This window comes from Pan paniscus, chromosome 6 (genome assembly GCF_029289425.2).
Source record: "Pan paniscus chromosome 6, NHGRI_mPanPan1-v2.0_pri, whole genome shotgun sequence".
Taxonomy (NCBI): Eukaryota; Metazoa; Chordata; class Mammalia; order Primates; family Hominidae; genus Pan; species Pan paniscus.
In genome coordinates this window covers 49,111,164-49,138,290 of record NC_073255.2, presented here as the reverse complement: position 1 = coordinate 49,138,290, position 27,127 = coordinate 49,111,164, and the positions used below count along the sequence as shown (strand labels likewise).

The following is a 27,127-nucleotide window of genomic DNA, read 5'->3' as shown; positions in this document are numbered from 1 at the left end:
ATATCCCCTCTGTCGGCCCAGGTCCACCATCTTCCCCCCACACCCCCCCATTCTCCCTTCCTCCCCTCTGTCCCCTCGTGCCCCATCCCCCACATCTGCCTCTGTGCCCCTCAATCTCTGGCCTGGCTGTCTGCCCATGGTTTCTCTCCTGCGTGCCCCCCGTGCCTGCCTTGTGTTCACGTCTCGTCTGTTCCGCCCCAGCCCCCAGGATCTCTGACATCCTGAACTCTGTGAGGAGGGGCTCAGGGACCCCAGAAGCCGAGGGCCCCTCGCCAGTGGGGCCCCCGCCCTGCCCATCTCCGACTATCCCTGGCCCCCTGCCCACCCCATGTAAGTAGCACCTTGAGTGGCCGTGGCAGCGGCTGCCCGGAGGGGCTCGGGGCGTGCGAGCCTGGCAGTGGTGCTCTGGGAAGGGCCATTCTTGCAGGGGAGGGCGGGGCACAGGATCCCTCTGCTGGGTCCCAGGGAATTGCTTTGAAGCACATGAAGGTGCCACTGGGTCTCAGAAAATGGAGGTTATGGTTATGAGGTGTGTATGACATATGTGTATAGGAAGAGCATCCGAAAGAGCAGGTTTGTCGCCGACCCCAGCATTCGCGACCCTGAGGTCCACAGCTTTCTCCTGATGGGAGGGGAATGGGTGGCAAAGGGTCTGCGCGTGTGGCAAGGGCTAGCACGCCAGGAGCTGCTGGCTTGGGTCAAGGTGGACCTGCTGGGCCGGGACAGAAAAGTGTCAGTCCCGGCCTGAGACGCTCTAGCATTAGAGCTGTCCAAGTCCAGACAGCAGGGAGCAGGTGGGGATCGGGAGGCGCGGATCTGGGGGGCAGCTGGGGCCAGGCTGAAACAGAGCGGGCGGGACAGGAAGCACAGGCTGGGCAGCCTCCCCAGCCAGGGAGGAGCCAGGCTGGGCCACCTCCCGGTCTGTCTGCCGACTACCCGCAGTATCACTTACAGGGATGGATGACATCCCAGGGCTGCTGCCACCCCCACCTGTGGGGAGACACCAGACTGGGGGTGGTGTGGAGATACTCTTAGAGAAGAGGCTGCTGGGCCACGGGCTCGGCATGGCAGGGCAGTGGCTAGGTAAGTACTTGAGGGACAGGTGGGGTCTGCTTGCCACCGTCCCCTCTGCAGGCTGGGCCTGGGGGCTGCTGCAGGCGGCCAGGGCAGAAGGGTGTGGGGAGAGTGAACCCACAGGAGCAGCGGCTCGAGGAGGGGGATGCAGGCTGCAGGCTCAAAGGGGCACTGGATCCACCCTGGGTGCCCGAGAGAGCAGGGGGCAGCCCCTGGAGGGGTATTCACCCCCAGAGCTTCTGTGGTCGGCTGAGGACCCCCAGCGGGAGTTGACTGAGGGGATCAGAGGCAAGCAGCTGAGGGGAGAGGCCAGGTTCTTGATGCTGATAGGGTCGGGGTGCCTGGGCGACCAGAACTCAAGGAGGGAGGCGTGGGGAGGGGCCGCCGTGCAGCTGGGGTGGGTGCACCGCAGAGCCTCTGGGAGTGGTCAGAACCCCCCACACCTGCCACTTCTACAGCAGCTCATCTGATTTTAAGGGGCTTGCTGCCCTTGCAGAAGTGGAGGGGTGTGCCCAAAGGAGCCTGCCTGTGGCTCTCTTGGGGTGAGGCAACAGGTCCAGGCAGGCCTAATGCGCCCAGGTGGGGTCAGAGCAGGTTGGCATGACCCCAGCCCAGGACTGCAGCCTGCCCTCAAGGTCTGTGCAGTATCTGGGGGTGAGTCCTCTGAGGACAGGGCCCAGGGTGGGTGTGGAGTGGCCAGCTCGGGGCTCGGTGTCCAGGCTCACCTTCAGGGGCCACAGCACAGACCTGCCCTTCCAGAGTCTTCCCTGAGCTTGGCTGGGGAGGTGGGGGCTGCAGGAAGGAGCTGTGAGCAGGGCAGGATGGAGATTCGTGTGGCCCTCCTGGGAGGGGCTGGGCAGGGCTGGGAGAGGGGTGGGTGAGATGTTCCGGAACTCAGGGAAAGGAAGAGTCTGGGTACTGCCCTGAGGGCACCTGGGCCCAGGTGGCAGGTGGCCAGCTTTCTGCCTCCTTTCCACCTCCTTTCTCCAGAAGGCACCCACCAGCTGTGTAAATAGGGCAGGTGCCCATGGCCCGCCTCAGGCCCCGTCTCCTCCCCACCCACGCTCTCTAATCTCGGATTATACACAATCCAGCCTGATCCCTGGGCAGCTGCCCTCCCTCCCGCAGCCACCTCTGGCTCTGAGAGATGGGGTTGGGGCCAGCCTGGGGTCCCAGGAGTCCAGGCCAGGATGAGAACCTGCTCTGACCCCACCTGGACGCATTAGGCCTGCCTGGACCTGTTGCCTCACCCCAAGAGAGCCACAGGCAATGCAAAGGCTCCTGTTCATGTCAGGGCACCTGGAAGGCCTGACTTGCAGAGGCTCTTGGCTCGTGCAGACCCCTCCAAGCCCAGGCCCTGCCCACCACCTCCCCTTTGTCTCTGGAACGGCCAGGACAGCTTGTCCTCAGCCAGCAGGTTTCCCCACCCGGGCACCTCTTCATGTTGGGCCCCCCTCCTTTCCCTCCATCAGGGATCATGCCCTTCTTCAGGGGCCTGGATATCAAGGACACAAAAGCTCCCATGTGCTATGTGGGGAGGCAGAGTGGGGGCTGGGTTGAGCTGGGGTCTGGGCAGCGCCATTCCGCAGGGCAGGGGCAGCCTAGGCTTCCCATCTGTGGAATGGGTGGGTGGGTCTCACAACGGACCTGCTTCCCATACTTCAGCACGGTTACCACTCTTGATTGGAACTCTGACTATGCATCTCCTCTTCTGTTTACTTTACGCTTTCTCTTCCCATCAATTCCCATTTTAATTACAATTTGTTTAAAAGCACTGCATATTACTTCATTAAACAGAAGATTAGTTTCACTTACCATTAGTGTAAGGTGACTATAGAACCAAAGCAGACTGGAAACCAAATGACATAATGTCATTCTCTTCTCCATTCCAGCTGCCTGCTGCTGTGCGCCTGAGAACCCCTGTGGAGTGGGAGGGGCAGCTCTCTCTGTACATTAGAAAGGGGGGTTAACTAAGTGACAGGAGGTGTTTGGGACATGTGGACACCAGACTTCTCTCTTGATGCAAGGAGGGCAGAGCCAGGCAGCCTAGTGGGGGCTGGCTTGGGGGCTGCTGGAAGGACTGGCTACAGGTGGAAGAGAGGTCAGACCTGAAGCTTGGGGCCACCTCCAGGAAAGGACAGGTGAAAGTGGAGGCATGAGGCAGGGGAGAGGCAGGTGCCAGGCAGAGGGTGGAGAGGAGGCAGGAACATAGCAGCTGGGGCGGGGGCGGGCCCTCAAGTGTCATATGCTACTTTCCTGGGGCCCAGGGGCAAGGACAGGAACAGCCACAGCATGTGTTGGGACAGAGCCCTGTGCCTTCCTAGAGCTGGGCAGGTGGAATGGGGCAGGAATGGGACTCGTGGTGGCTGCAGCAGGAGCTGGAGGGGAAGGGGCTTCTGGATCCTGCAGCCTACCTTCCTAGAGGCCAGCTTTCCGGGGTCCACCAGGTGGGTGGGAACTGGGCTTGTGTAGCAAGACTGCCCTGAGGACCATCCATGACATGGTCTAGATGAAAGTTAGGAAAGAAAGGGAGACAAGCTGGCAGCAGAAGTACAGCTGGGTCAGGAGCAAGGGCCTTTCCAGATAGGGACAACCCAAGAGTGCACATGTGCCCACGCCACACAACACAGGCACACACGACACGTGCACACTCACAGGCACTGCACACACACATGCACAGGTGCTCATGCATATGTATGAGCTTCATCTACACGCATTCACATGCCGTCCTGCTCATGTGCATGTTTCCATACATGCACATGAATGCACAATCACGTGTACACACATGCATGTGATCACATACATGAACATGTGTGCACCCCACTCCTCAGGTGCCATCGGGCTCCTCCTGCTGTCACTGTGCAGCAGGGGACATGAGGCCCCAGAGCAGACAGGTGCAGCACAGGCGTTCCCAGGCAGTGCCCCACACACATGCATGAGCACACCTGGGCATGTGGCGCCTCCTTTGTGGACTCAGTCCACCTGCCAGGTGGGCTCCCTGGTGGTGTGAGCTCCCAGAGGTCTGGCGAGAGAGATAAAGGCAACCCCACCACCAGGCGTGCTGAGAATTCCCTCTTCTGGCTGGGCACAGTGGCTCATACCTGTAATCCCAGCACTTTGGGAGGCCGAGGTGGGCAGATCACTTGAGGTCAGGAGTTTGAGACCAGCCTGGCCAACATGGTGAAACCTCATCTCCACTAAAAATATACACACAAAAATTAGCTGGGTGTGGTGGTGTGCACCTGTAGTTCCAGCTACTCGGGAGGCTGAGGCAGGAGAATTCGCTTGAACCTGGGAGTCAGAGACTGCAGTGAGCCGAGATCATGTCACTGCACTCCAGCCTGGGTGACAGAGTGAGACTCCATCTCAAAAAAAAAAAAACAAAAAAAAAGAATTCCCTCCTCTGGGAATTTAGACCACAGACAGGTCGCATGTATGTGGCCATTGGAGGCAGCACTCACAGCAAAGAGTGGAAACGTCACCACAGGGCCTGACTTCTTGGTGAAAACGGTGTCCTGCGGGGCGGGCAGCTGTTTGAGGGCAGGTGTCCCAGGTGCGGCCTGCAGCAGCCTGAGGGTCACAGAGCGCAGTGCTGGGAGTGCAGAGACTTCCCCCACAGGGAGAGTTCCCAGGAACCTGCTTCCAGTGCACTTCTGGGGGTTTGAGTTTTTTCCACGGACGAATTACTTTGAGAAACCACTGTTACTCGTGTGTATAGGTGAGCATGCGTGTGCATGTGTGTTCTGTGTGTGAGTGTGCATGTATGTGCGTGCCTGCATATATATCCTCGCAGATATGGCTAGGGACCTCACTCAGGACAGTAGTTCTGCCTGAGGAGAGTGAATGCGGCAAAATTGAGGAGAACACAGGCATCTTCAAACTACATGTGCGGTGCTTTATTTCTTTAAAAATGCGTCTAAAGCAAATAGGAAAATGTTAAGATTTGAATCCGTAGAGTGTGGGTTCTATTATTCTCTCCACATCTTCCATACGTTTAAAATCTTTTGCAATGAAAATAAGCTGTAGTTAAAGCAGCAATGCAGGCTGCCAGTGAGCGCCCCGGAGGCCAGTGAGGACCAGCATGGCTGGGTGGCCTGTTGGAATCCGAGGGGGGCGGGCAGGAGCTGCAGGCAGGAGCTGCAGGCAGGCGCCCGGGAGTAGCCCGGGCATGGGGGTGCGGGGCAACAGGGATGTCTGCAGGGGTAGCATGTGGGCCCCGGACTGCAAGCAGGTGGAGCCAGCCGGATGCGGCTCCTATGAGAAAAGCGGGGAACAAGAGACCACGCTCGTTCTTCCTGCTGCGGGGACAGCCCTGGTCATCGCTCCGGGGAACCCTGCAGCCTGCGCCGCGCGTGGCCGCCCCCTGCTGCTTCCTCCTCCCCGGCCTCCGGGTGGCCTTGCTGACGGCTCCTTCTCTGAGGCAGGTCTCTGCCTTCTCGCCTGGTGCCTGCACTCAGTAGCCCCCTCACCAGAGCTGCTGGGTGAAGGAAGCACTAAGAACCCAAGGCTCGGGAGGAGAGTGGGGCCGGGAAGCTGCAGGGAAGCGCAGGGCCAGGCCTGGTGGGCCCAGGGGCTGGCTCACGGGAGGGCAGGAGGGAGACTGTGGCGGACAGCACGTGGGGCCAGGAGGTGACCTCCAAGTGGATTGTGGGTGGGTTTTTTGTCCTCTTTCTGCATTTTCCAGGCATTTTGTAATGTGGATAGAATATTTCTGTTCTTCAAAAATACTTTAGTTAAGAAAAATAAGATGGAAGCTGTTGCACTTGAAAATGAGGAAGCCACTGGTGATGCGGGGGGGCAGCGGAGAGGACCTCTTCTGCAAATAGCGGCAGGAACACGGCATGGATGCAGCTCGCGCTCCCCCAGGCCCTCCCCTGGGCTGTGTGGAGGGGTCCGGGGGGAATGGGCCAGCGCCCAGTGGTCACCTGGCCATGTCTCCCCACAGCCCGGAAGCAGGAGATCATTAAGACCACGGAGCAGCTCATCGAGGCCGTCAACAACGGTGACTTTGAGGCCTACGCGTGAGTCCCTGGGGCTGGGGGGGGGCTGTGCAGGACAAGGATGTGGGACCCTTGGGGGGGCCTGCTCAGAGTCAGGGGTCCACGGGGCCCCTCCTCACTTGGATTTGGCCCCCAGGAAAATCTGTGACCCAGGGCTGACCTCGTTTGAGCCTGAAGCACTGGGCAACCTGGTTGAAGGGATGGACTTCCACAGATTCTACTTCGAGAACCGTGAGTGAGGAAGCCCGGGTGGGCATGAGGGGGCGGTGCCCCCAGGAGAGCCTCTCGGCCCCTCCCAGGGACAGCATGGTGGCTGCCTATGGAAGCCCTGTCCCCTCTGTGCCCAGGGTTGGCCAGCCACCTCTCCCCCGCCAGAGGCCATACCCAGCCCCCAGAATCCCACTCTTGGAGGGGCCCATGCTGCTCCCAGGAGAGCCGAGCCTCCCCAATAAGGGGAGTTGAGAGAGGGAAAGGATTAGGCTGGTGGGGTGGAAGATGGGCACCAGGGCAGTCATGGTAACCCGAGACCCCCGCCCCGCCTGCTGTCCACAGTGCTGGCCAAGAACAGCAAGCCGATCCACACGACCATCCTGAACCCACACGTGCACGTCATTGGAGAGGATGCCGCCTGCATCGCTTACATCCGGCTCACGCAGTACATTGACGGGCAGGGCCGGCCCCGCACCAGCCAGTCTGAGGAGACCCGCGTGTGGCACCGCCGCGACGGCAAGTGGCAGAACGTGCACTTCCACTGCTCGGGCGCGCCTGTGGCCCCGCTGCAGTGAAGGTGAGTGTTCTGTGCTAAGTGACAGCTGGGGCAGAGGGGTGGCGGTGGTGTGAGTGGCTGCAGCCTGGGGAGGCGATGGGGAGCGGTGGGGCCTGTGGCAGAGCCCATGCCTGGGAAGTCCCTGAGCTTTCCTGGTGAGGCCACAGGAATGATGTCAAATTAGGGACCACGGCAGGCTGGGTGTGGCAGGCCTCCCCAGAGGACTGGGGAGCTGGTGAGGGCCTGAGCAGTGCACACTGGCCAGAGCTGGGTGGGTTGCAGGTGGATGGGCCCTGGGCAGCACAGTCCTGGGCACCATGCCCTGTTTGTGAGGACTGTTAGAGCCCCAGATGGGCGTTCCCCAAGTGGCGGGTGCAGTGGGCCCAGAGCCCAGTTTTACAGGGATAGTAGTAATTGGGTTGGGCACCTTGAACCTCTCTCCCGAGTGGGCCCTTTTCTGGACTTTAACCCTCTCTGCAGTGCCGCATGGCAGACAGCAGAGCCTGGGGGTGGACGGGAGAGGGGGCTGCTGAGGAGCTGACCCACCCGCCCCATTTCAGAGCTGCGCCCTGGTTTCGCCGGACAGAGTTGGTGTTTGGAGCCCGACTGCCCTCGGGCACACGGCCTGCCTGTCGCATGTTTGTGTCTGCCTCGTTCCCTCCCCTGGTGCCTGTGTCTGCAGAAAAACAAGACCAGATGTGATTTGTTAAAAAAAAAAAAAAAAAAAACAAAAAAAAAAACAAGATGACGACGACAACCACAAAAAAAATTGACATCAGATGAAATGAAAAAAAAAAAAACAAAAAAAACTAAAGGAAGGAAAAAGCTGTAAAAATCACTGGCATTCGTGGGGCCACTCCCCACCCAAGCTCCACGTGTGTCCGTCTGTGCTCCTGGCCTCTGGGGGACCAGCTGGGACATGAACTTGTCTGCCAGGCCCCCGTCGCGTGCTGAACGGTGTTAGTTTGTAGGTAACGCACACACCCCACACCTAAGGTGTCTGCATCCTCCTGCCAACGCATGGGCTCCACGTGGTGTGCTCGCTGGCTGTCGTGACTGTCAGCTGTCTCTTGGGAGGGGCTGTGGGGGCCCGCTGGGCTGCCTCCTTTCCCGCTAGTTGTGCCTGAGAGTTGCTGTTGTTCCTGCTTTCCCTTCCCTTCCTTTCATCCCCTGAAGGGCTAGGTGTGGGTTTTCCGTGCCCGGTATCCCCACACACCCAGCACGGACAACCCTTCGGCAGAGCCCAGGCCGGCCCCTCACCCCCTGGAGTATTGAGACTGGAGTCCCGTCCCCAAGGCCTTCAGAGATGCCCCTACACACCCAGGGCTCCAGCTCTGGTCCTTCTGGGGGAGTAAAGTGCAAAGAGGGGCACAGCTTAGTTTTGGGCCTCTCGCCGAGCAAGAGACAGCACTGCTGGCTACAGCTCCAACACAGCCAGCTGTGGCAAGAGGACTCTGCCTGGGCTGGCCCCCCTCCTGTGTGAGGTGTCTGTCCCTTCTCTGCTGGCCAGCAGCAGATGCACTGGCAGCTCCCAACCCTGTTTCCGCCCCTCGGCCCTCCCCCAGCCTGTTCGGCTTCTCTGCACCCCGCAAGGGGGAGCAGACTTTTGACAAAGGACTGCGGGCCTCGCTCAAGTCCGTGAGCCCCCAACTGAAGCTGGGAGGGGAGGCCAGGCTTTGTGTCTGGGCATATTCGTCTGCTGATGGGGTTTGGGGAAGCCTGGGGCTTGGGGTTTGGTCGGGTGGTGCAGCTAGTGGCAGAGCGGGATCAGAGGTGGTGGCTGCCCAGCTTCTGGGCTGAGACAAGGGTCTGTGCAGGGGTTTGTTGAAGTGGGAGTGCCTTTGGAATCTGGGCCGGGAGCAGAAGGGAGCAAAAGCTACAGTGGGAGCCAGCCTAGGGCACATGGGAGGCGTGAGGGCAGTGCTGCCCGTGCAGTGTCAGGTGTGCCAGTGCCTTGGCGGGCTGCAGTGCGTGTGAGGGCACCTTCTAGGTGGGCCAGGGATGCAGCTATGGAGATAAGGCGGGCTGGGGACAGAAACAGGTGGGCACAGGGCCCAGGACACCAGCGGATGGAGGGCAGGGTCTAGCCCTGTGCTCCTGAGCGTCGGCTGCCTGGGTTCGAGGCGGTGGGTCCCCGGCCCCTTGTGATGGTGTGTACCATGAGGGAGCTCGGGGACAGGGCAAGCCCGAGCATGGTGGGGCTGCAGGGTGGGTCTGAAGCCAGGTTGGGTGGGGGTGGTCACAAGCCCTGACTGCAGAGGGTCAGGGGCTCCTGCCCCAGTGCCTGCCCACTTTCAATTCACATTGTTTTCAACAAGGATTTTCTTTATCTTCCCCTACAAATCAAGCCAAGGGAGGGGCACAGAATGGGGAACAGGACACAGGATCCTAAACTCCAAGGGGACTGTCCACCGATGAACACTCAGAGTGGACACCATCTTCCGTCCACGCTGTGCCCAGGACAGCTGTCCCCATCCATGAACACAGGGTAAACATCTGCCGGGCTCCGCACCAGTGGCTCCCTGGGCCATGGGACAGCGGCAGGGCTCACCACGGACAGCGCGTGGCCCAGCAGCCGGCCACCCTGGCGTCCTGGGGCCTCCTCCCCTCCTCTCCCTCTCACCTTGTCACCTCCGCGGAGCTGCCTGTCTGGGATAATTTGGGGATTTTTTTTCTGGGGGATAATTCTTTTGCATGACCCCTAAAGAGCAAGCCACACCGGTCTGCTAGCTAGGTGTCCGCGGTGTGGTGGTGGCGGCCGCTGGCCAGCGCTGCAAGGGGTTGGCTGCCCACGGTGCTGGCTGGCCTCCCCTCCTCTCTCTTTTTGCTGAGTTTCATTGTCTTTTCTTTCTGAGCCTTGTAAGTGTACAAAAATTATTCTTATTTTGTTCTGTCTCGGGAAACTGCAAATAAAAGAAAAACAGGACAAACTGCTTCAAGTGCAGCTGGGTGCTTTAGCTGGAATCCTGCCGACCTCTTGCGCCAAAATACAGACTCAAGCCCAGTCCCTGGCCAAGATCCTACTTGGGCCCCTCCTCCAATGAAGGGTAGTGCTATGGGAGCCCTGAGCTGGCCCTGACAGTCCTGAGCCCCTCTAGGGTGAACGGCTCACCCCAGGTAGGGCACTAGTCATAGATCATAGCTCTACCAGCTGTCTCCACCTCTTCCTCTGGTCCTCTGAAGTCTTCTGGGCCCAGCGCTATCCACCCTGAATGCTGGAACTGAAACTGGATCCCAGCCCCCAACACCCCCGACCTCTCCATTCACCCCCAGTGGCCGCTAAGGATGTGGCCGGGGCAGCCTCTGGGCAGGAAGGAGCCCCAGGACCAAGACCTCTGGCTGTCCTGCTGTTTCCTTCCGCCCCTGCTACATGTATTGGCTATTGTGGATGCTGAGGACACACAGTGACCACAGAGCCGGGCTCCACCCCAGTGGATTATGCAGACAGATGGCACGCAGGCCTGTGTGGACATCAGCCTCGGGCACCAGACATAGGCAAGGCGCAAGGTGATACAGTAGGCAGCCACCATGGGGGCCAGGAGGCTCCAGCAGAGGCCACACAACCAGCCCAGAATCCAGGACAGAGAGCTGGAATGGAGACAGGGAAGCCAGATACCAGGCCAGACTGGCCAGGTGCTACAGGCCTGTGGGCCAGGCCAGGCTTGGGGACTTCCTCCTGGGTGTGAAGGAGACAGGCACCCCGAGGCCTTCCCTCTGCATCTCCAGCCCAAGCTAAGCGCAAACTCTTAGGTTGGAGTAAGGAGTAACCCCCTGCCAAGTTTCTCCTGTCCTCAGGCTCCACCCACCACCTATGCTGCCTGGCCCCATGGGGCACACGCTCAGGCCCAGCCTGGGAAAGCAACTGCACCTGCCTGTGCTATGCTGGCCCTTCTCAGCCTCAATGCCCTCCTCACTCCCCGATGCACCCTCGTGGCCCCCGCTGGGCCCCCTGATGCACCCTCATGTCTCCATGGCAACCTGCTCAGAGTGTGGCCTTGCCCTTGGCTCCCCTCCACACCTGTGTCCCAGGCAGTGCCACGGCACTTTCCTAAACAGAAGGATGGGCTTCAAAACAGTCCCAGACACTAAACACACCTGCATTTTGGGTCCAAGTAACTTCTGACAAGACGAGTGCCCCTACACACTCTCAGTCCTATCCACTATGGGCAGGGAGCCTGAAGGATCCCCCAGAACTGGCTAAAGCCCTCAGTCTCCTCCTCCACCCTGAGCACCTTCACGCGGCAGAGTGGCCCTGGATATCAGCTTCTTGCTCCCCATGGTCTGCACCTGGACAGGTGCTCTCAGGTGTGTGGGTGGGCAGGTGGCAGATCCCAAGAGCCAGGTGCAAAGAATCTAGGCCAGTGCCCACGAGTGCTGCAGTGTCTGTCCCCAGCATGGTATCTAGGGCTCCACTTGCCTATCAGCTGTAATCGGAGGAGGCTTTCCAGGCCAGGCCTCCCCCAGGAAGGCTGCAGGCACTGCGGATCGTGCGCCCTCACATGCATTATTCCTGAGGCCCTTCTGCAGATGCCATCAGGGCAGCAACTCTGATGAGGTATTAGGGCACAGCACACAGGGCTAAGCCACCCTGTACTGGGCCAAGCGCTACAGGCAAAAAGGACACCACCGATGGGCATTTCATTCATCACTTTTATTTTTATATATTTTTGAGAGGGAGCCTCACTCTGTCACCCAGGCTGGAGTGCAGTGGCGCGATCTTGGCTCACTGCAACTTCTCCCTCCTGGGTTCAAGTGATTCTCCTGCCTCAGCCTCCCGAGTAGCTGAGATTACAGGTGCCCGCCACCATGCCCAGCTAACTTTTGTATTTTAGTAGACATGGGGTTTCACCATGTTGGTCAGGCTGGTCTCGAACTCCCGACCTCAAATGATCTGCCTACCTCAGCCTCCCAAAGTGCTGGGATTACAGGCATGAGCCACTGCACCCGGCCCATTCATCACTTTTAAATAGCACCCTCTGAACAAAGCTCCCTGGGCCACATGACCCTAAGGGTTACCCCATCCCACCCCAACCCAGGTCTGGCAGGTCCTCAGAACAGGAAAAGCTGAGCACTGCCCAAGGCTGCTTGCTGGGCCAGTCAGAGAGGTCTCTGCCTTCCAGGATCACAAGTACAGGCTGAAAGCAGCCTTGGGCCCGCCTCCCTGGGAGGCTACAGAGGCTTCAGAGGGTTCCCTGAACTCAAAACCAGATGTGAGACTTGAATTTGACTTACCCCTGGTTCACCTCCCAACCAAAGCAGGGGTCAGCTTTGGCTCCTCCAGGAACCAGGAAGCTTCCAGATACCCTGTGGAGCCCCCTCTGCTCCTGAAAAGTTGCCACCTGTGCTTGGTGGGATGCCAGGCGGTCTCAGATTGACCCTGGGGTCAGCGGTGAGGGACAGGAAGCCTACAGCGGGATCAGGATGGGGATGGGGCCTCCTGTCCCATGGCTCTGCAGCTATGAGGCAGCTTTCCTAGGGTGGGTCTCCTGGCTGCAGCTAAGACCAGGCAACAGGATTCAGCAATGACAGGGCTTCTTCTACTCCAGGGCTCCCTCACCTGGTTAACAGCAAAAAAGAAAATACAGTTCCTGCTAGCAAGGTCTATAGAAAGGAGGTGAAGGACTCAGGCCTGCAGCTACCTCTCCTGGATAGGAGCTGGTCAGGATAACTTGGACCCTTGCATGCGGCAGGCCCACAGGCACACAGCATGAGGCCACTCTCTCCCCCGGGGGAAGGGCTTGGTGAAGAAAGGATTCCCCTGAAGCACAAAGAAAGCACAGGACCACTGTGAAATTTCAAGACAACTTTATCCAGACAGGCGCCTCTCAAATAGAACACAGGGAAGTTAGGCAGCAGTTACTAAAATACAGTCTCGCCAAATGATTTACAACAGAACACAACAGGAGCAGGGGATCTGTGGGTGGGGCCGGGCTGGGCCCTCTATCTCACAGGGCCTGAGTCAAGCCAGCCCGCCCTGCAAGGCAGGGGCTGACCTGCAAGCGGAGATCTCACTTCCTCTTACCCCAAATTCATACCTCCATTTTCCCCGCCCCCATCTCTCCCCAGGGTCCTCAAGTGGGAAAGGGAGAGGTAGCATCCCTCGGATCCAGGCCCACTCCACTCCGTCTCCGGCACCAGTGGGCAGGCTGAGTCTGGGCCTCAAGGGGCCCTGGGCTTAGGGTGTCTATGGCAGTAGGAAAATGACATGGACAGGCTCTTCAGGGGTAGGCTAAAGTCCTCTGGCCAGCATTACCCAGAGAAAATGGGCAGCAGCAGGTAAACCAGCCAGGAGGTGGGGTCCTCTGAACCCACAGCAGACCCCACCCTCCTGCCCAGCCCCTGCCCACATTGGGGGTCAGGACCACTGAGACTCTGGTCAGGACAGTGGGTGCTCTCAGCAGTGTGGCAAGCTCAGAGCAGAGCTCCCAAGGACCATACCACACTGGTTCAAAACCCACAGATGACACCATCCCAGCAGAAGCTTCCATGGGTGCTGGATCCCAGGGATGCATCCTGAGCACAGGTGGGCAGACTGGAACATAACACTAGGACCCAAGGGATCCAGAACATTTTAGGCCCATCTCCTGGGCTGCTCCAGCCTGTTGCCATGACTTGGGCAGTGAGTGGGCCTCCTGCCAGGTGGCAGGGCACAGCTTAGACCAAACCCTTGGCCTCCCCCCTCTGCAGCTACCTCTGACCAAGAAGGAACTAGCAAGCCTATGCTGGCAAGACCATAGGTGGGGTGCTGGGAATCCTCAGGGCCGGCTGGCACCCACTCCTGGTGCTCAAGGGAGAGACCCACTTGTTCAGATGCATAGGCCTCAGGCGGTTCAAGGCAGTCTTGGAGCCAGAGAGTCAAATAAAAATCAGTTTTGAGAGACCACAGCACCTGCTGCTTTGATCGTGATGTTCAAGGCAAGTTGCAAGTCAAGGCAAGTGTCCCAGAGGCCCTGGGCAGCTGAGTGCACCTGTGTTTGATCTTCCCCTGATGATGGACACTCCCAGCTGACCATCCAAACACCAGGAAAACATCCCCCTTTCCTGGGCTCAGTTCCTAGTCTACTTGCTAGTACGAACTCAACCCACACACTCCCCGCCCACAATGCAGCTCCTTCCAAATCCTCCCACAAGCCACCTTTGTGGGACTTGGAAGCTGCTTAGGATGGGCCCTGCCCTCTGCGGGAAGCCAATCCTAGCAGAAAGGTAAGCTAAACAACAGTCTCAGAATCTGAGACCCAGTGACTGTTCCCCCCGCCCCAGGCCTTGGGCCTGAAGTGGGGGCCTGCCTGTGGCCTCTGTGGTGGGCTCACTCCCACCCCCAACAGTGGCCCCAGGAGAGGCTTTCCCAAGAGTCTTCAAACTCCACCCACCCCAGCCCTAGCATCAGGGACTCCCCACCCCCCACTGGAGTGTTAATATCATTAATGTACAAATAAGATCCAAAGATACACCAAAGATCGAGAAACAGCTGGCTCCGACCTCCCTCCCACAGAGCCTTCCCAGGGTTAGCTGAAAAAGAGCCCTTTGGCATCTACAGAAGCCAGTCGGAATTTATGGTTTCATTTGCCCAAAAATACACCTTTGGGGACCTCAAATTCTTTCCAAGAATCACTACCACACATATGAATTTGAACATTCGCCACCCTTCCACCATCCATTTCTCCCAGGAACTTCAAAATAAAAATGGCCAGTCTGCCCCCACTCTGGCTCCTCGTCTATGGCTGTCTCTTCTTTTCCAGGGGCTGCAGTTCTGATGTGAATGATGGTGCCATTCCAGCATTGGGCCTCTGGCAGGCTGCATCACATGATGGCACAGCATGAGTTTTGTTTCCGGGCCTTGGAAAAAAACAAAAAGGAGCTGAGAAGGAGGACTGACGAAGTCAGGGAAGCCCCAGTCCTGGCAGGCGTGGCAGAGGGAGCTCCACAGGACACAGCCAGGCAGAGAAACTAGCACTAGAACAGGGTGGGGGTGGAGGCCTTGAGGGAAGCTGTCCACAAGCAATTCCCATCACCAAGCACAAGGCGGGCCCCGGCTTCCAAAACTAGTCTGGGATCCTTTTTCCTTTCTTTTCTCACACCCCATTAATGCTATCAAAGAGTGAGTACAATTCCTACAGTTAGGCCAGGTACAAACAAAGGACCAATAATACAAATGGGATTGCCCCACTCTTGTCTTCAAACAATGCTGTCTGACCACCACGGTGGTGTTTCTTCCTAGAAGATGGTCCTGAGGACAACAGATGTGGTTCCCACTTGGGATGTGGTTTGTGGGGACCACTGTTGCCACCTTCTCTCTTGCTTTCTGGTTACAGACTATCTTCCTAATCCCACCTAGCCATCTCCCTCCAATGTGCACATGAAAGCAAATGTGTGTGGACAGACCAAGTAAATTTGTCCCTATGACTGTCCAACCATGGGCCAACAGTGCCATCTCCACATAGGAAGACATGAGCACTGACCTGAGAGAAAGCAGCAGTCAGCAGCACCCATCCTTGTCAATTAAATATTTTCTGTCAAAGGGAAATTAAAAGCTTAAGAACCTCTTCAGGAAGGCTGAATTGCTTGCATCTTAAAGACTTATGTCTACTCAGCAGAAAGAGGAATAAGATTCAACAGTAAATCTCTGGTGACCAGAACTTGAACCAGCCTTCCTGGACTGGGAGTAGGAGTTCAGAAATCAGCCAGAGCAGCAGAGGGCAGAGCAGAGGCAGGAGTGGAACAAGGCCTCGGCCCGCATCGACTCCAACGGCGCCCAAGTGAACTGCCTCCAACCACCTGGGCCTGAGGCGCTCACCTTAGGCTCTTGCCGCACAAGGAATCATCCACCATGATTCAACAGTCTAAGAAAGACCCGTTCATAGTGGAGAGTGCCAGAAGCAGCAAGCTGCGACTGCTCTCTAGAGAGAACACCCAGGAGGCAGCAGGTGCTGGGTACTCACAGTTTTATAGAAGGCTTTAGACTGTGTTCCCAGCACCTCGGATTTGGACACCAAGTCATCTAGCTTCTCACCTCGCTCTAACAGAGACTCCATGGTGTTGTGCTGGACAAAAAAGAAAAGAGAATCCAGCTCTGTTCAGTACGTGCCCTGACATGAGCCCCTCATATTTCAGTCATGGGGGAAAGTGCCTTACCTGGGTTCCTCTCCAACACACACAAACTTCACCTCTAGGTGTCGAGACTCGGTCCAAGAATAGTTACTGTCCAAGTGGATGGAACAGAACCTGGTGACATTCCCGTGAAATCTAGAAGATCTAACTGGGATGTAGCAGACTTCCCAAAAAGCTGTCCCCAGCACAGGCTTAGATAACCAGCACTCCAGGAAAACTCATATATATATATACACACACATTTATATATACATTTGTGTGTGTGTGTGCACGCACATGTGCGTGTGCACGGAGCTTTGGAAAAAAGAGTAGCTGGGCACTATATGATTGTACTGGGTTGGAGAGTGACCCACACCGCACCCCCCAACCCCAACCGCATCCCAGAAATTAACATCCCCAGAATCTCTGAATGTGACCATATTTAGAAATAGGGTCTTGGCAGATGTAACTAGTTAGGAAGAGGTAATACTGGATTAGGGTGGCATCTAATTCCATGACTGATGTCCTGGTAAGAAACGGAAACACACACACAGAAGGTCACGTGACGGCAGAGGCAGAGCCTGAAGTGATGCACCTCTAATCCAAGGAATGCCAAGGATGGCCAGCAGCCACCAGAGGCTGGAGAGAGGCCTGGGACAGACACTCAGAGCCCCAAAAGACACCAGCCAGGCCCACAGGGCTATTTGTTAAAAGCAAATATTTGAGGGTTTCTGTTGACAGCAGCCACAGGAAACAAAGGCGGTGGGAAATGGCTATTGAGCACTTGATGTGAGGCAAGTCCAAACTGAGCAGCGCTCTGAGTACAGACACACCAGATTTCAGATGCAAACTCACACATGCTTCATTAGTAAGTTTTATACTGAAAAAAAAACAAGTTTTATACCGATTACATGTTGGAAAAATTGTATTTGGATATACTGCGTTAAGTAAAATATATAATTAAATTAAATTCTACCTATTTTCCTTTTATCATTTTAAAATATGGCTCCTAGAAAATTCTAAGTTACACACATGCCCCAAATATATACCAGACAGCACTATGACAGAACATGTCCTGCCTTCTAAATGGGCTATGTCCTAAATGTCATCACTACAAACTCTGACTTAGGAAATGACAACACTGACCCCATGGGAAGGGGTCTAGAGATGGAGACCTCACAAGAGCCAGCAGCTCTGCTGCCAGGGCCCTCAGGAAGCAGCAGCTCGCTTCTCTCCTCAGATGGCCACTGCTGCAGCAGCTAGATGCACACATGAAGCGCCATAGAACAAGGAGCCAGCAAGAATGTCCTTCATCCCTACACACAGCTGAGCGACTCAAATTTTTAACACAGAAAGTTAACTGATTCAGATATGCACACCAATCATCTAGATTTTACAACTGCGGCTAGATGAGGCTGGGTGAATAGGACTCATCCACTCCCCACCGTGGGGAGAGGAGAAACAGCGGGTGTCCCAGGTGTCATGGTACTCAGACTAGGACTTGAGCAACAGAAAGAAGAGATGGCTTGAGGAGAAAATGGAGAAATGCCACCTAGGTGGTAAGAAAGCTCACATGGTTTCAAAAGACACAGATACCATGAGACTTTCACATCTATCGTTCATTCCAAAGCCACGTTATTTGGAGTGCAGTCGGCACACCTGTGTTTGAAGCCCCTGGGATGCTTTTTATAAAATGCAGGTTCCCAGGCTCCATCGCAGGCCAACAACTCCAACCCCAGGAGACGCTGATGTACACACTAAAGCTATGCCTGTGTAAATGGTAAAGCTTTGTATGTGGGTTTCAATCCACTCCAGGTATCTATCAACTGCTGAGCATGGTATAAACTAGGCACTGTATCATGAGCAGGATGGAAAGATGTCCCATTGCTCATACGCTGGTCAGGGAGACATGTAAACAAGCAGTGACAAAACTGTGACATCTGATCAGAAAGGCCCAACCTTCAGGCACCTGTGTGTGAGCTGGGCAAGAAAGGGTATAAGAGAGAACAGGGCCCAGTCAGGAGACTGTGAGTTAGTTTGCACTTTATCCTGGGGCGGATCTGAGAGCTGCTGAAGGGTTCTAAGTTGTGCAGATCAATGACTACTCTCTGGTGGACAGACTGGAGGTGAGCAGGAAGCAAGGGGACCACTTAGAGGCAAAGGCTGTAAGAGAAAAACCTGAGAAAAACAGATGGCTGCTTACATTCCACTTGTATGCAAAAATTTTAAAAAAAGAGTTGAAGCAGCAGTTACAAATCAGGAGATTTCAGCTCAAAATGCAGGGTTCTGGCTCTTTTCAAAGGGGCCTATGTGACAACCCTGGGCCCATATTCCAGAAGCTGCCCTGTGGTCAGTGCACTGTGCTTCAATCTGTTCACCTTCAATGCAAACGCTGCGAGGGGAGGCACCTGTGGGGTGTGGAGGCACCCGAAACCCTAACAAAGGCACCAGGGTGGGAATCCAGGTCTTCAGAAGCCAAACCCTAGGAACCCAGTAAATGGTCAGACAGGCAGTAGCCATGAGGAAGGGAGACTTGAGGGTTCCACTGGTTCCCAGCTTGGTCCCCTAGAAACAATGGGTGCCATTAACCAAGACAAGGGTATAGGAAAGACAGTCTGATGCCCGGGGTGGGGGAAGGGGTGGGCAATCCCACTTGCTGGAGAGTGCCATGGTTACTGTTATATTAAAACGAGGATGGATCTGTGCATGCCTGGCCAGTGGAAATCACACCCCCGCCTCAGTTCTTGGGCTTGCTCTCCATCTTCCTGCTTACCAGAATGATTTTGGTCTCATCTAGTTCGGCCTGCACTTTAGTCATGGGATCAGCTTCTCGTGGGTTCTAGGAAAGAGTGAAAAATAATAAAGTCAGGACTGGAGTGGCTACCTGCAAACAAAACCTAAAACTGAGGAAGCTGGACAAACTTTCACAGGTTAAAAACCACAGCCTGGGCCGGGCACAGTGGCTCACGCCTGTAATCCCAGCATTTTGGGAGGCTGAGGCGGGTGGATCACCAGAGATCAAGAGTTCGAGACCAGCCTGACCAACATGGTGAAACCGTCTCTACTAAAAATACAAAAATTAGCCAGGCGTGGTGGCACATGCCTGTAATCCCAGCTACTCGGGAGGCTGAGGCAGGAGAATCGCTTGAACCCAGGAGGTGCAGGTTGAGTGAGCCGAGATTGCGCCACTGCACTCCAGCCTGGGAAACAGAGTGAGACTCCAACTCAAAAAACACAAAAAACAAAAAAAAAAACCCACAGCCTGTTTAACACATAACAGAAACCCAAAGCCTGCCTAGAGCTTGGGTTCCCCGGTCTGAACGTAGATTCTGTTTTCCAAACAGAAGGCTTGAGAGAGGACACCAGCATCAGAAGCTGTCAGAAGTAATTAGACCAGAACTATCAGGGCAGTTGGCTTTTTCAGTTTCACATGGATTCTGGGCCACATGGTGTCTGCTGAAGCTTCCTTTAACCCTACCTGGTATCTACTGAGGTGACCATCCAGGGCTGGGTAATGGATTGTAGCAGGGGATCCTACTGGCCAGTCTATCCTGTCGACTTGCTTGGAGAATTCATCTAGTACCTGCAAGACAAAGGAGACTCAACAAGCCTCCCACTGTGCACTCACCAGTGGTCTCAATGACAGGGCTTCACCCCTGAGCACCTCACCCTGAATGAGGCTCCTTGGCCTTCACAGCCCAGGAAGGAGGAATGAGGGGGACATATAATGGCAACAGAGAAAATCTAGGCTAAAGTTCTTTCCAAATTTTTATCATTAAAACATATCCTAAATATTCTGAGAATCAAAAGTATGCCCAGCCCGAGATGAACCTCACTTGGGGAGTAATAAAGGTATTTGAATTTTAAACTACAGATTTCCAGAAAAAAAGGGCACTGGTCCTCTAATTTTCCAAAGCAATTTTTTAAAAAAGAGAATTAGGTCCCCTGGATTTAAGAAACCACCAGATTCCATGTGTTTGGAGGTATTTTGGTGCTCTGGGGTATAAGATGAAGCCTCTGACTTCAAAGAGTTAATATTAGTAATTAGCACCGTACGCAAAAAAATTTAAAGAATGCTTAGGTGCTAAGCTCTGTGGTGCAACTGACTGACATCAAGGTAGAGGGATGCAGCAACTGCAGGAGGCAATGGGGAGAGTGAAGGCATTCAAGAGGGAGACTCCTTGAGCAGAAGCACAGGGGGCGAGAACACAAGGCACAGCTGTCTCCGAGGGTCCCATCCCAGAGAATAGATGCTATGACTCAGTGGCCTTAGACCCAGCTCACATGAGGGACAGCACCGGGGAGGAAACCCATACAGGGATGCCAAATTGTCTCTTGGGTTGCAGGGAAGGGGGCTGAAAAATGTGTTGACTTTGGACACATCATTTCATCCCTTATGTCTCAGGGACTGCCATCAACCCCTGTCCCAGTCCATAAATGTGCCCATTCATCATCCAAGTCCAGTAGAGGCAAATCAAAAACTCACCTTCTCCAGCAAGGTAAAGGCCACCCGGGATGGGTATTCATTGTCAGCAATGACCACACCTGCAAGACTATCATTCCGGACGTAGACATGGCACAGATAGTCTAAGGAGACAAGAGATCAGACACATGGATGCTGACATGAGGGCTTCAGACTTCTTTTAATCCCCCCAAATCAAAGCATCCAATGTTAGGCCAAATGAAGCCACTCGGAAGCTCAGTAGCTCTGGGCAAGTCTTGTGGAGAGGCTTAGCAGCACAGCCCAGTGGGCCACACACAGGAGCTTGGCCCAACGCCTGCTTTAGGACCAGTAAATACCCAGAGGCCCAGTATGCAAAGCCAGGGCTTAAAGAAACAGCCAGTGGTGCAGAAAACACACCCTAGACAACATGGCCCCAGGAGCATTTCCAAGTGTATTCCTTAAGCTCGGGTCAGGCCAAGCTATATCTTAGGGATCTGGAGCCCTTGGGGCTCTGTGCTGCTCCCAAACTTAGGGAACCCTGGACAAGCCAAGAGGCCTCTGCTTTCTTAAAAAATCTTTTCAGAGCAGCCAAAAGACAGGAAATTACCCCCCAGGGCCTCAGTCTTCCATATTATAGCAACCTGCTGGGTTTGCTCCACTCTGGTGGGTGACTGGGAGTAGGGGGGTTAGTCTAGAAAAAGATTAGCTACTGCCAGCTAAGGCCTCCAGAGCACTGTGCTAAAATCCTCATATGATTGAAAGGTACAGTTGTACAGGTCTTCCGCAAAATATTCACAATCCACAGGATTGTTCATTTCCATCACTTTGAAAGGATTCAGAGTTGATACAGCTAACCATATCCCCAAGGAAAGAGAAATGTAAGGATTACAGCTTACAAATAAGAACCTTCTTGTCCTTAAGGATCTGACCCAGAAGATTCCAATGCTAAACAACAGAAAAACAAATAAAAGAGGAGGGAATGATGGTGAGCCCCTGAAATCAGAAAAGAGCAGAGATAAATGAGAACAAGAATGAGGAGGAGGAAGAGGACAGGGGGTTGTCACCAATGCTCTCCAGATTTTGTATACCATCCCCAATTAAGATTCAAACATGGGGTCAAAGTGCATACCCTCCAAAGAAACTGAGAACCTGGTCAGTGGGGGAATTGTCTTTAAGTAATAAACGTGGGAAGGGCAGGCACAGTTTGAAGAACAGAGCAAGAACACTGAAATATTTGTGATGCGATTTCACTTCTATGATGTTAATAGCACAGAGATCCCACATAAAGTGTATATAGTCAATCCTGCCTGTATCATAACTGACATTTATATCATCAATTCAGTAACTCTATGTCACGTGACTTGAGGTTAGCATAAGTGTGAGATGATCTTTGTCCCTACCTGATGAAACTCATGTAACTCTTTCCTGATCTGTCTGTATAACATACACATCTAAATAAATGCCTAAATCTGAATTATCAGAAAGAAAAAATAGTTTTTTCAGATTCCTGCTCAAAAAATCTACGATGCACAGAATGCATATAGTACCTCAACAGTGCTAGCTGGAAATCCTTTTTTGAGGGGTCTGCAACTCTGAAGAGGATAGGGAAGAATACGATATGAAGGCTGCTTACTGCTCCAAAAGAGTCAGACCCTAATCTTAAATGAGTCTAAGTTTGAGGGCAATTTTATCTGGGAAGCTCAGACTTCAACAGCGGGCACAGAATTCTGCATAAGTAGGAAAAGGAAGAGGTGGGAAAGAGACAACAAGCTAGAGGAGGAGTAGGGTCCCAGTAGAAAGGAGAAAGCTGGGTGCTATGTGAGGTGAGGCATGGCAGCCAGGCCAGCACACGCACAGAAGTTGGAGGGTCTTCTTACCTTGTTCTTTGACAGAAGCTCTAGTGCCTTTCGATGAGCGCTCCACAATCAGTTGACTCGTGAAGGTCATGAATTCCTGAACGCTAAGAAACACAAAATGTATTTATTGCCTACTTCTTATCACCTTGTCCCCAACACAGTGGAAAGTGACCTCTGGGCTTATACATTAAGTAGACATTGCTTCTTGGTTTCATTCCTTTCCCTCCCATCCCTAGTAACAAACACTCTATAAATGAGCACAAATACTGATAATTATGAATTATCATCACCATGAAAGCTCCATCTGTTTGCTACCTAGCTCACCAAAACAGGTGAATTTTCTGGGGGTTTTTCCACAGGATACAGTCAATTTTACATTTTGGTGAATGCATAATTTGGAATGCAATGGAAAAACAAGAGGCAGGTCCTGCTCTCAGGGTCCCAATAACTTCCAAGAAGCAGGACATTTATAAGAACTGCACTAGAAGAATAGTGTGCAAAAACTGTCAGGCAGAAATGCACAACCATTTATGGCTGTGTCCACATGACAGACCCTCGCAATGCCACATACACCCATAGTGAGTGCTGGCTCAGGTCTGCTGGGGCTCGTCCACAGAACGAGCGCAAGACACTCTGGATGGAATAAAAGGAAAACTGCTCATCCAAGACAAAGAAGTGGGAAATGGCTCATACAAAGGGTGAAAGGGAGAAGGTCCATCATGGGCTCAACAGAGAGATCTATCCAGAACAGAACAGTCACAGGAGATGGTACAGCCAGAGGAAGAGGTGCTGACAAGGAGCCTCCAACTGAGGATGTGATATAAAGGGCAACCAGGGCCATCAGAGCAGGGTGCTCAAATGGGAGTCTGCAGCAGGCTCCAGCAGAGCCATATGGGTAACTGAAGGCCTGACTCCGGGCCTGTGTGCTGTGCCTCCACATTAAAAAAATCAAGATTTGTGCAACAGTTAAACGAGGTAATACGTGTAAAGCACTTGGAACAATGCCTGCACACACAGTATTACTTGTTAATATCTTGAGGGACTGAAGTGATCAAAATAACCCCTCAGAAAAGAAGACCTCAAACAAGGAAGGCTTTGCAGTAAACCTAGAGACAGCATTTGAGACACGGCTATAAAGAGACAAAGGAAGAACTGCATTGTGACACCATGTATACAAAGGCCAAAAAAGCTGGGAAACTACTTTTTCAACTTTGGAATCGGGTAATTATAGGGCACAAAGGACGTAAGTAAAGCGGTCTTATAAGAAAACAAGCTCAGGCCAGACGTGGTGGCTCAAGCCTGTAATCCTAGCACTTTGGGAGGCCAAGGCAGGCGGATCACTTGAGCTCAGGAGTTCGAGACCAGCCTGGCTAACATGGTAAAACCCCATCTCTACTAAAAATACAAAAATTAGCTGGGTGTGGTGGTGCGCGCCTGTAATCCCAGCTACTTGGGAGGCTGAGGCAGGAGAATCGCTTGAACCCAGGAGGCGGAGGTTGCAGTGAGCTGACACTGTGCCACTGCACTCCAGCCTGGGTGACAGAGCAAGACTCCATCTAAAATAAAATAAATAAATAAATAAATCAGCTGGGACATGTGTTGTTTTAAGACATATTAGTAGAGATGTCCCTTTAGTGTTGCAGCTGTTAGTCATTGGAAACTACTGTGGGCATCCCAAGCAGGTGAGGTATAAGTTCTACAAGTGAAATCTCTGAGAATCTTAAGTACTAATGGGAAGGAAAAAGGAAAAAGAATCAGAGCCAAGTTGGCACCAAAAGTTCCATCTGAGAAAAGCAACAACACAGAGCAGTGAATGTAGGCCATGGTAAAGACTGCAAAGACCAAGAACCCCAAGAAGGAGCTAAAAGATAATGCAGCAATTCCGCTTCTGGGTAAATACCAAAAAAATGCGAGCAGGGTCTTGAAGAGATATTTGTACATCCATGTTCATAGCAGTATCATTCACAATGGCTGAAATGTGGAAGCAACCCAGGTGTCCACTGACAGATGAACAGATAAGCAAAATGTGGTGAATAATACAATGGATTATTCAGCCTTAAAAAGGAAAGAAATTCTGATATATGCAACAAGATGCATGAGCCTTGAGGACATTATGCTACATGAAATAAGCCAGACACACAAAAACTATATGATTCCATTTATCTAAGGTCGCCAGAAAAGTCAAAATCACAGAGACAAATTAGAATGGCAGTTGCCATGGGCTGGAGGAGAAGGGAATGTGTTTAATAGACACGAATTTGATAAAAAGGAGTTCTGGAGACGATTGACAGTGATGGCTGCACAACACTATCAATCTATTTCATATCAATGCACTCACTACACGCTTAAAGATAGTGAAGATAAATTTTGTGTGCCATTTTACCACAATTAAAAATATTTTTTTAAAAGAACTCAAAGAAGCAGAAAGTTTCAACAAAATAACATTTTTTTTTTTTTTTACATCGAGCAAGTCCTTGGCAAAGAACTCTCATCAAGAACCAGCTGCACTGAAGCAGGGAAAACAGAATCCAAACGGCAGATTCCATCAGATTTTGAGACAAGATGACCATAGATACCGACCATGTAGGGTCCTCCTTCTTTCGTGCCTGAGTCACGCCAATCCCTCCCACGAATGGTCTGGAAGTGTCTGTGTTACTTCTAACACGTTCCAGCAATTAAAGCGCCCCAGAAACAAGTAAAAGCCTGTAAGCCCTACAGATCCCATGCTTCATTTGCATCTTCCGTGTGGAATCCTTTTGTACCACTAGTGTCCAACTAAAAAGCGTTAAACCTGGCTTTCAGTTCTAGCTGGTTGTGATATAACCTCTTGGTACCTCAGTGACTTCACCCATTAAAAACAAACAAAAAAAAGTATATCGCTATCTCTCATACAGAATTGTTGGGAAGCACCGCAAGAAAATCAAAATATGGCTCTCAAGATGCGGCACCCAAGCTCCTAGAGTCAGAATCACTGGGTGGGAAGTGTTGGTCTAAAATATAAATACCGAGGCCTCAATCTACTAATTCAGAACATCTTGGCATGAAGCTTGGAAATCTGCACTACTTCACAGTCTCCTTAAAATTTTTACACGACAGAAATTTGAAAAACACTGAGTAGAGAACTATATTCTAGAATGGTATAAGCTCTTAAAGAGCTAATGTTGGTTCCTCAAAGGTAGAGTCCACGGCCGGATTCCATTATAGGAGACCAAGCCCGGACAGCAGACCCCGGGCCCTCCCCACCTCTGACTCGGACACCAGCCTTCTCAGACCCCGGGCACTCGGCCACCCCGCCCTGCCCCTACCCTTGGCCTCCTCGACCCTCCTCTCATCCCTCCGCCGACCCCAGGCCCACTCCGACTCGGACCCCCACCCCAGTCCTCTCCGCCCGACCGCCACGGCCCACCAGCCTGTGCCGCTCACCTGGATCTCTGGAAAAAGCTGAAGGAAGACACATCGTATGCGGCTTTGAGCAGCACCACCTTGGCCTCGCCTTTGTAGAGGACGCTGAGGCTGTACAGCTTCATGGCTCCGCGCCCTCAGGCCGCCCGCCTGCCCAGCTGCGGGACCCGTTCTCAGGGAGCAGCGCGGCCGCCGCCCCTCGGGACCGCCGCCGCCTACCGGCCTCTCAGCAGCCGGCTGCTGACGGGGCCACCGCCGGCTTCCTCCTCCTGGCTCGCAATCCACTTCCGGATCCGGTCAGCCTGGTTGAGGGTTCTCATACTCCGGATGCAGAAATGTGAGCCCGGAAGTACAATGCAGCGAGGGGCGGGATGCCACGCCTCGCGTAAGCTTGGCCCCTCCCTGCTCGCCAGGTGGAGTCGGGCGCGCGGCGGGATACCGTACTGTCTTGTGCTGGGTGGTGCTGGGCCTCCCAGAGTGGCCTGAACCCTTCTTTTTTTTTTTTTTCTTTTCTTTCTTTTTTTAAAGTAAGCATTTTTTTTTTATTATTATACTTTAAGTTTTAGGGTACATGTGCACAACGTGCAGGTTTGTTACATATGTATACATGTGCCATGTTGGTGTGCTGCACCCATTAACTCGTCATTTAGCATTAAGTATATCTCCTAATGCTATCCCTCCCCCCTCCCCCCACCCCACAACAGTCCCCGGTGTGTGATGTTCCCCTTCCTGTGTCCATGTGTTCTTATTGTTCAATTCCCACCTACGAGTGAGAACATGCGGTGTTTGGTTTTTTGTCCTTACGATAGTTTGCTGAGAATGATGGTTTCCAGCTTCATCCATGTCCCTACAAAGGACATGAACTCATCATTTTTTATGGCTGCATAGTATTCCATGGTGTATATGTGCCACATTTTAGGAGGAGCTTGTACCATTCCTTCTGAAACTATTCCAATCAAAAGAAAAAGAGGGAATCCTCCCTAACTCATTTTATGAGGCCAGCATCATCCTGATACCAAAGGGTGGCAGAGAGAGACACAACAAAAAAAGAATTTTAGACCAATATCCTTGATGAACATTGAAGCAAAAATCCTCAGTAAAATACTGGCAAAACGAATCCAGCAACACATCAAAAAGCTTATCCACCATGATCAAGTGGGCTTCATCCCTGGGATGCAAGGCTGGTTCAACATACGAAAATCAGTAAACGTAATCCAGCATATAAACAGAACCAAAGACAAAAACCACATGATTATCTCAATAGATGCAGAAAAGGCCTTTGACAAAATTCAACAACCCTTCATGCTAAAAACTCTCAATAAATTAGGTATTGATGGGACGTATCTCAAAATAATAAGAGCTATCTATGACAAACCCACGGCCAATATCATACTGAATGGACAAAAACTGGAAGCATTCCCTTTGAAAACTGGCACAAGACAGGGATGCCCTCTCTCACCACTCCTATTCAACATAGTGTTGGAAGTTCTGGCCAGGG

The 27,127-nt window shown here is 53.2% G+C and overlaps 2 protein-coding genes across 10 annotated transcripts in view; one reads left to right on the top strand and one right to left on the bottom strand.

Moving 5' to 3' along the window:
* Positions 1-9,774, top strand: part of CAMK2B (calcium/calmodulin dependent protein kinase II beta) — a 109,612-nt gene extending 99,838 nt beyond the window's left edge. For 5 of the 8 annotated variants that reach the window (XM_055115896.2, XM_034964028.3, XM_034964024.3 and 2 more), the window contains 4 exons: positions 6,020-6,095; positions 6,211-6,305; positions 6,627-6,861; positions 7,401-9,774. In XM_055115896.2, coding sequence (XP_054971871.1) covers positions 6,020-6,095; positions 6,211-6,305; positions 6,627-6,859 — 404 coding nt within the window. In that variant the 3' untranslated portion in view covers positions 6,860-6,861; positions 7,401-9,774. Of the gene's footprint in view, positions 1-201; positions 331-6,019; positions 6,096-6,210; positions 6,306-6,626; positions 6,862-7,320 lie in introns of all 8 variants that reach the window. The other 3 variants (XM_034964030.3, XM_034964022.3, XM_034964023.4) reach the window with 3 other exon arrangements.
* A 2,854-nt stretch (positions 9,775-12,628) lies between these two features.
* Positions 12,629-26,553, bottom strand: YKT6 (YKT6 v-SNARE homolog). Of its 2 annotated transcripts, XM_063606219.1 has the most exons (8): positions 25,651-26,553; positions 22,249-22,331; positions 20,414-20,514; positions 19,406-19,510; positions 18,701-18,766; positions 15,780-15,881; positions 15,300-15,350; positions 14,541-14,676 (listed from the first exon to the last, which is right to left on the bottom strand). In XM_063606219.1, the coding sequence occupies exons 1-7, from the start codon at positions 25,752-25,754 to the stop codon at positions 15,336-15,338; spliced, it is 576 nt and encodes a 191-aa protein (XP_063462289.1). In that variant the 5' UTR covers positions 25,755-26,553; the 3' UTR covers positions 14,541-14,676; positions 15,300-15,335. The 2 variants fall into 2 exon arrangements, with proteins under 2 accessions (XP_034819910.1, XP_063462289.1); XM_034964019.3 differs by lacking the exon at positions 15,300-15,350 and having other exon boundaries at positions 12,629-14,676.
* Positions 26,554-27,127: the final 574 nt, after the last annotated feature.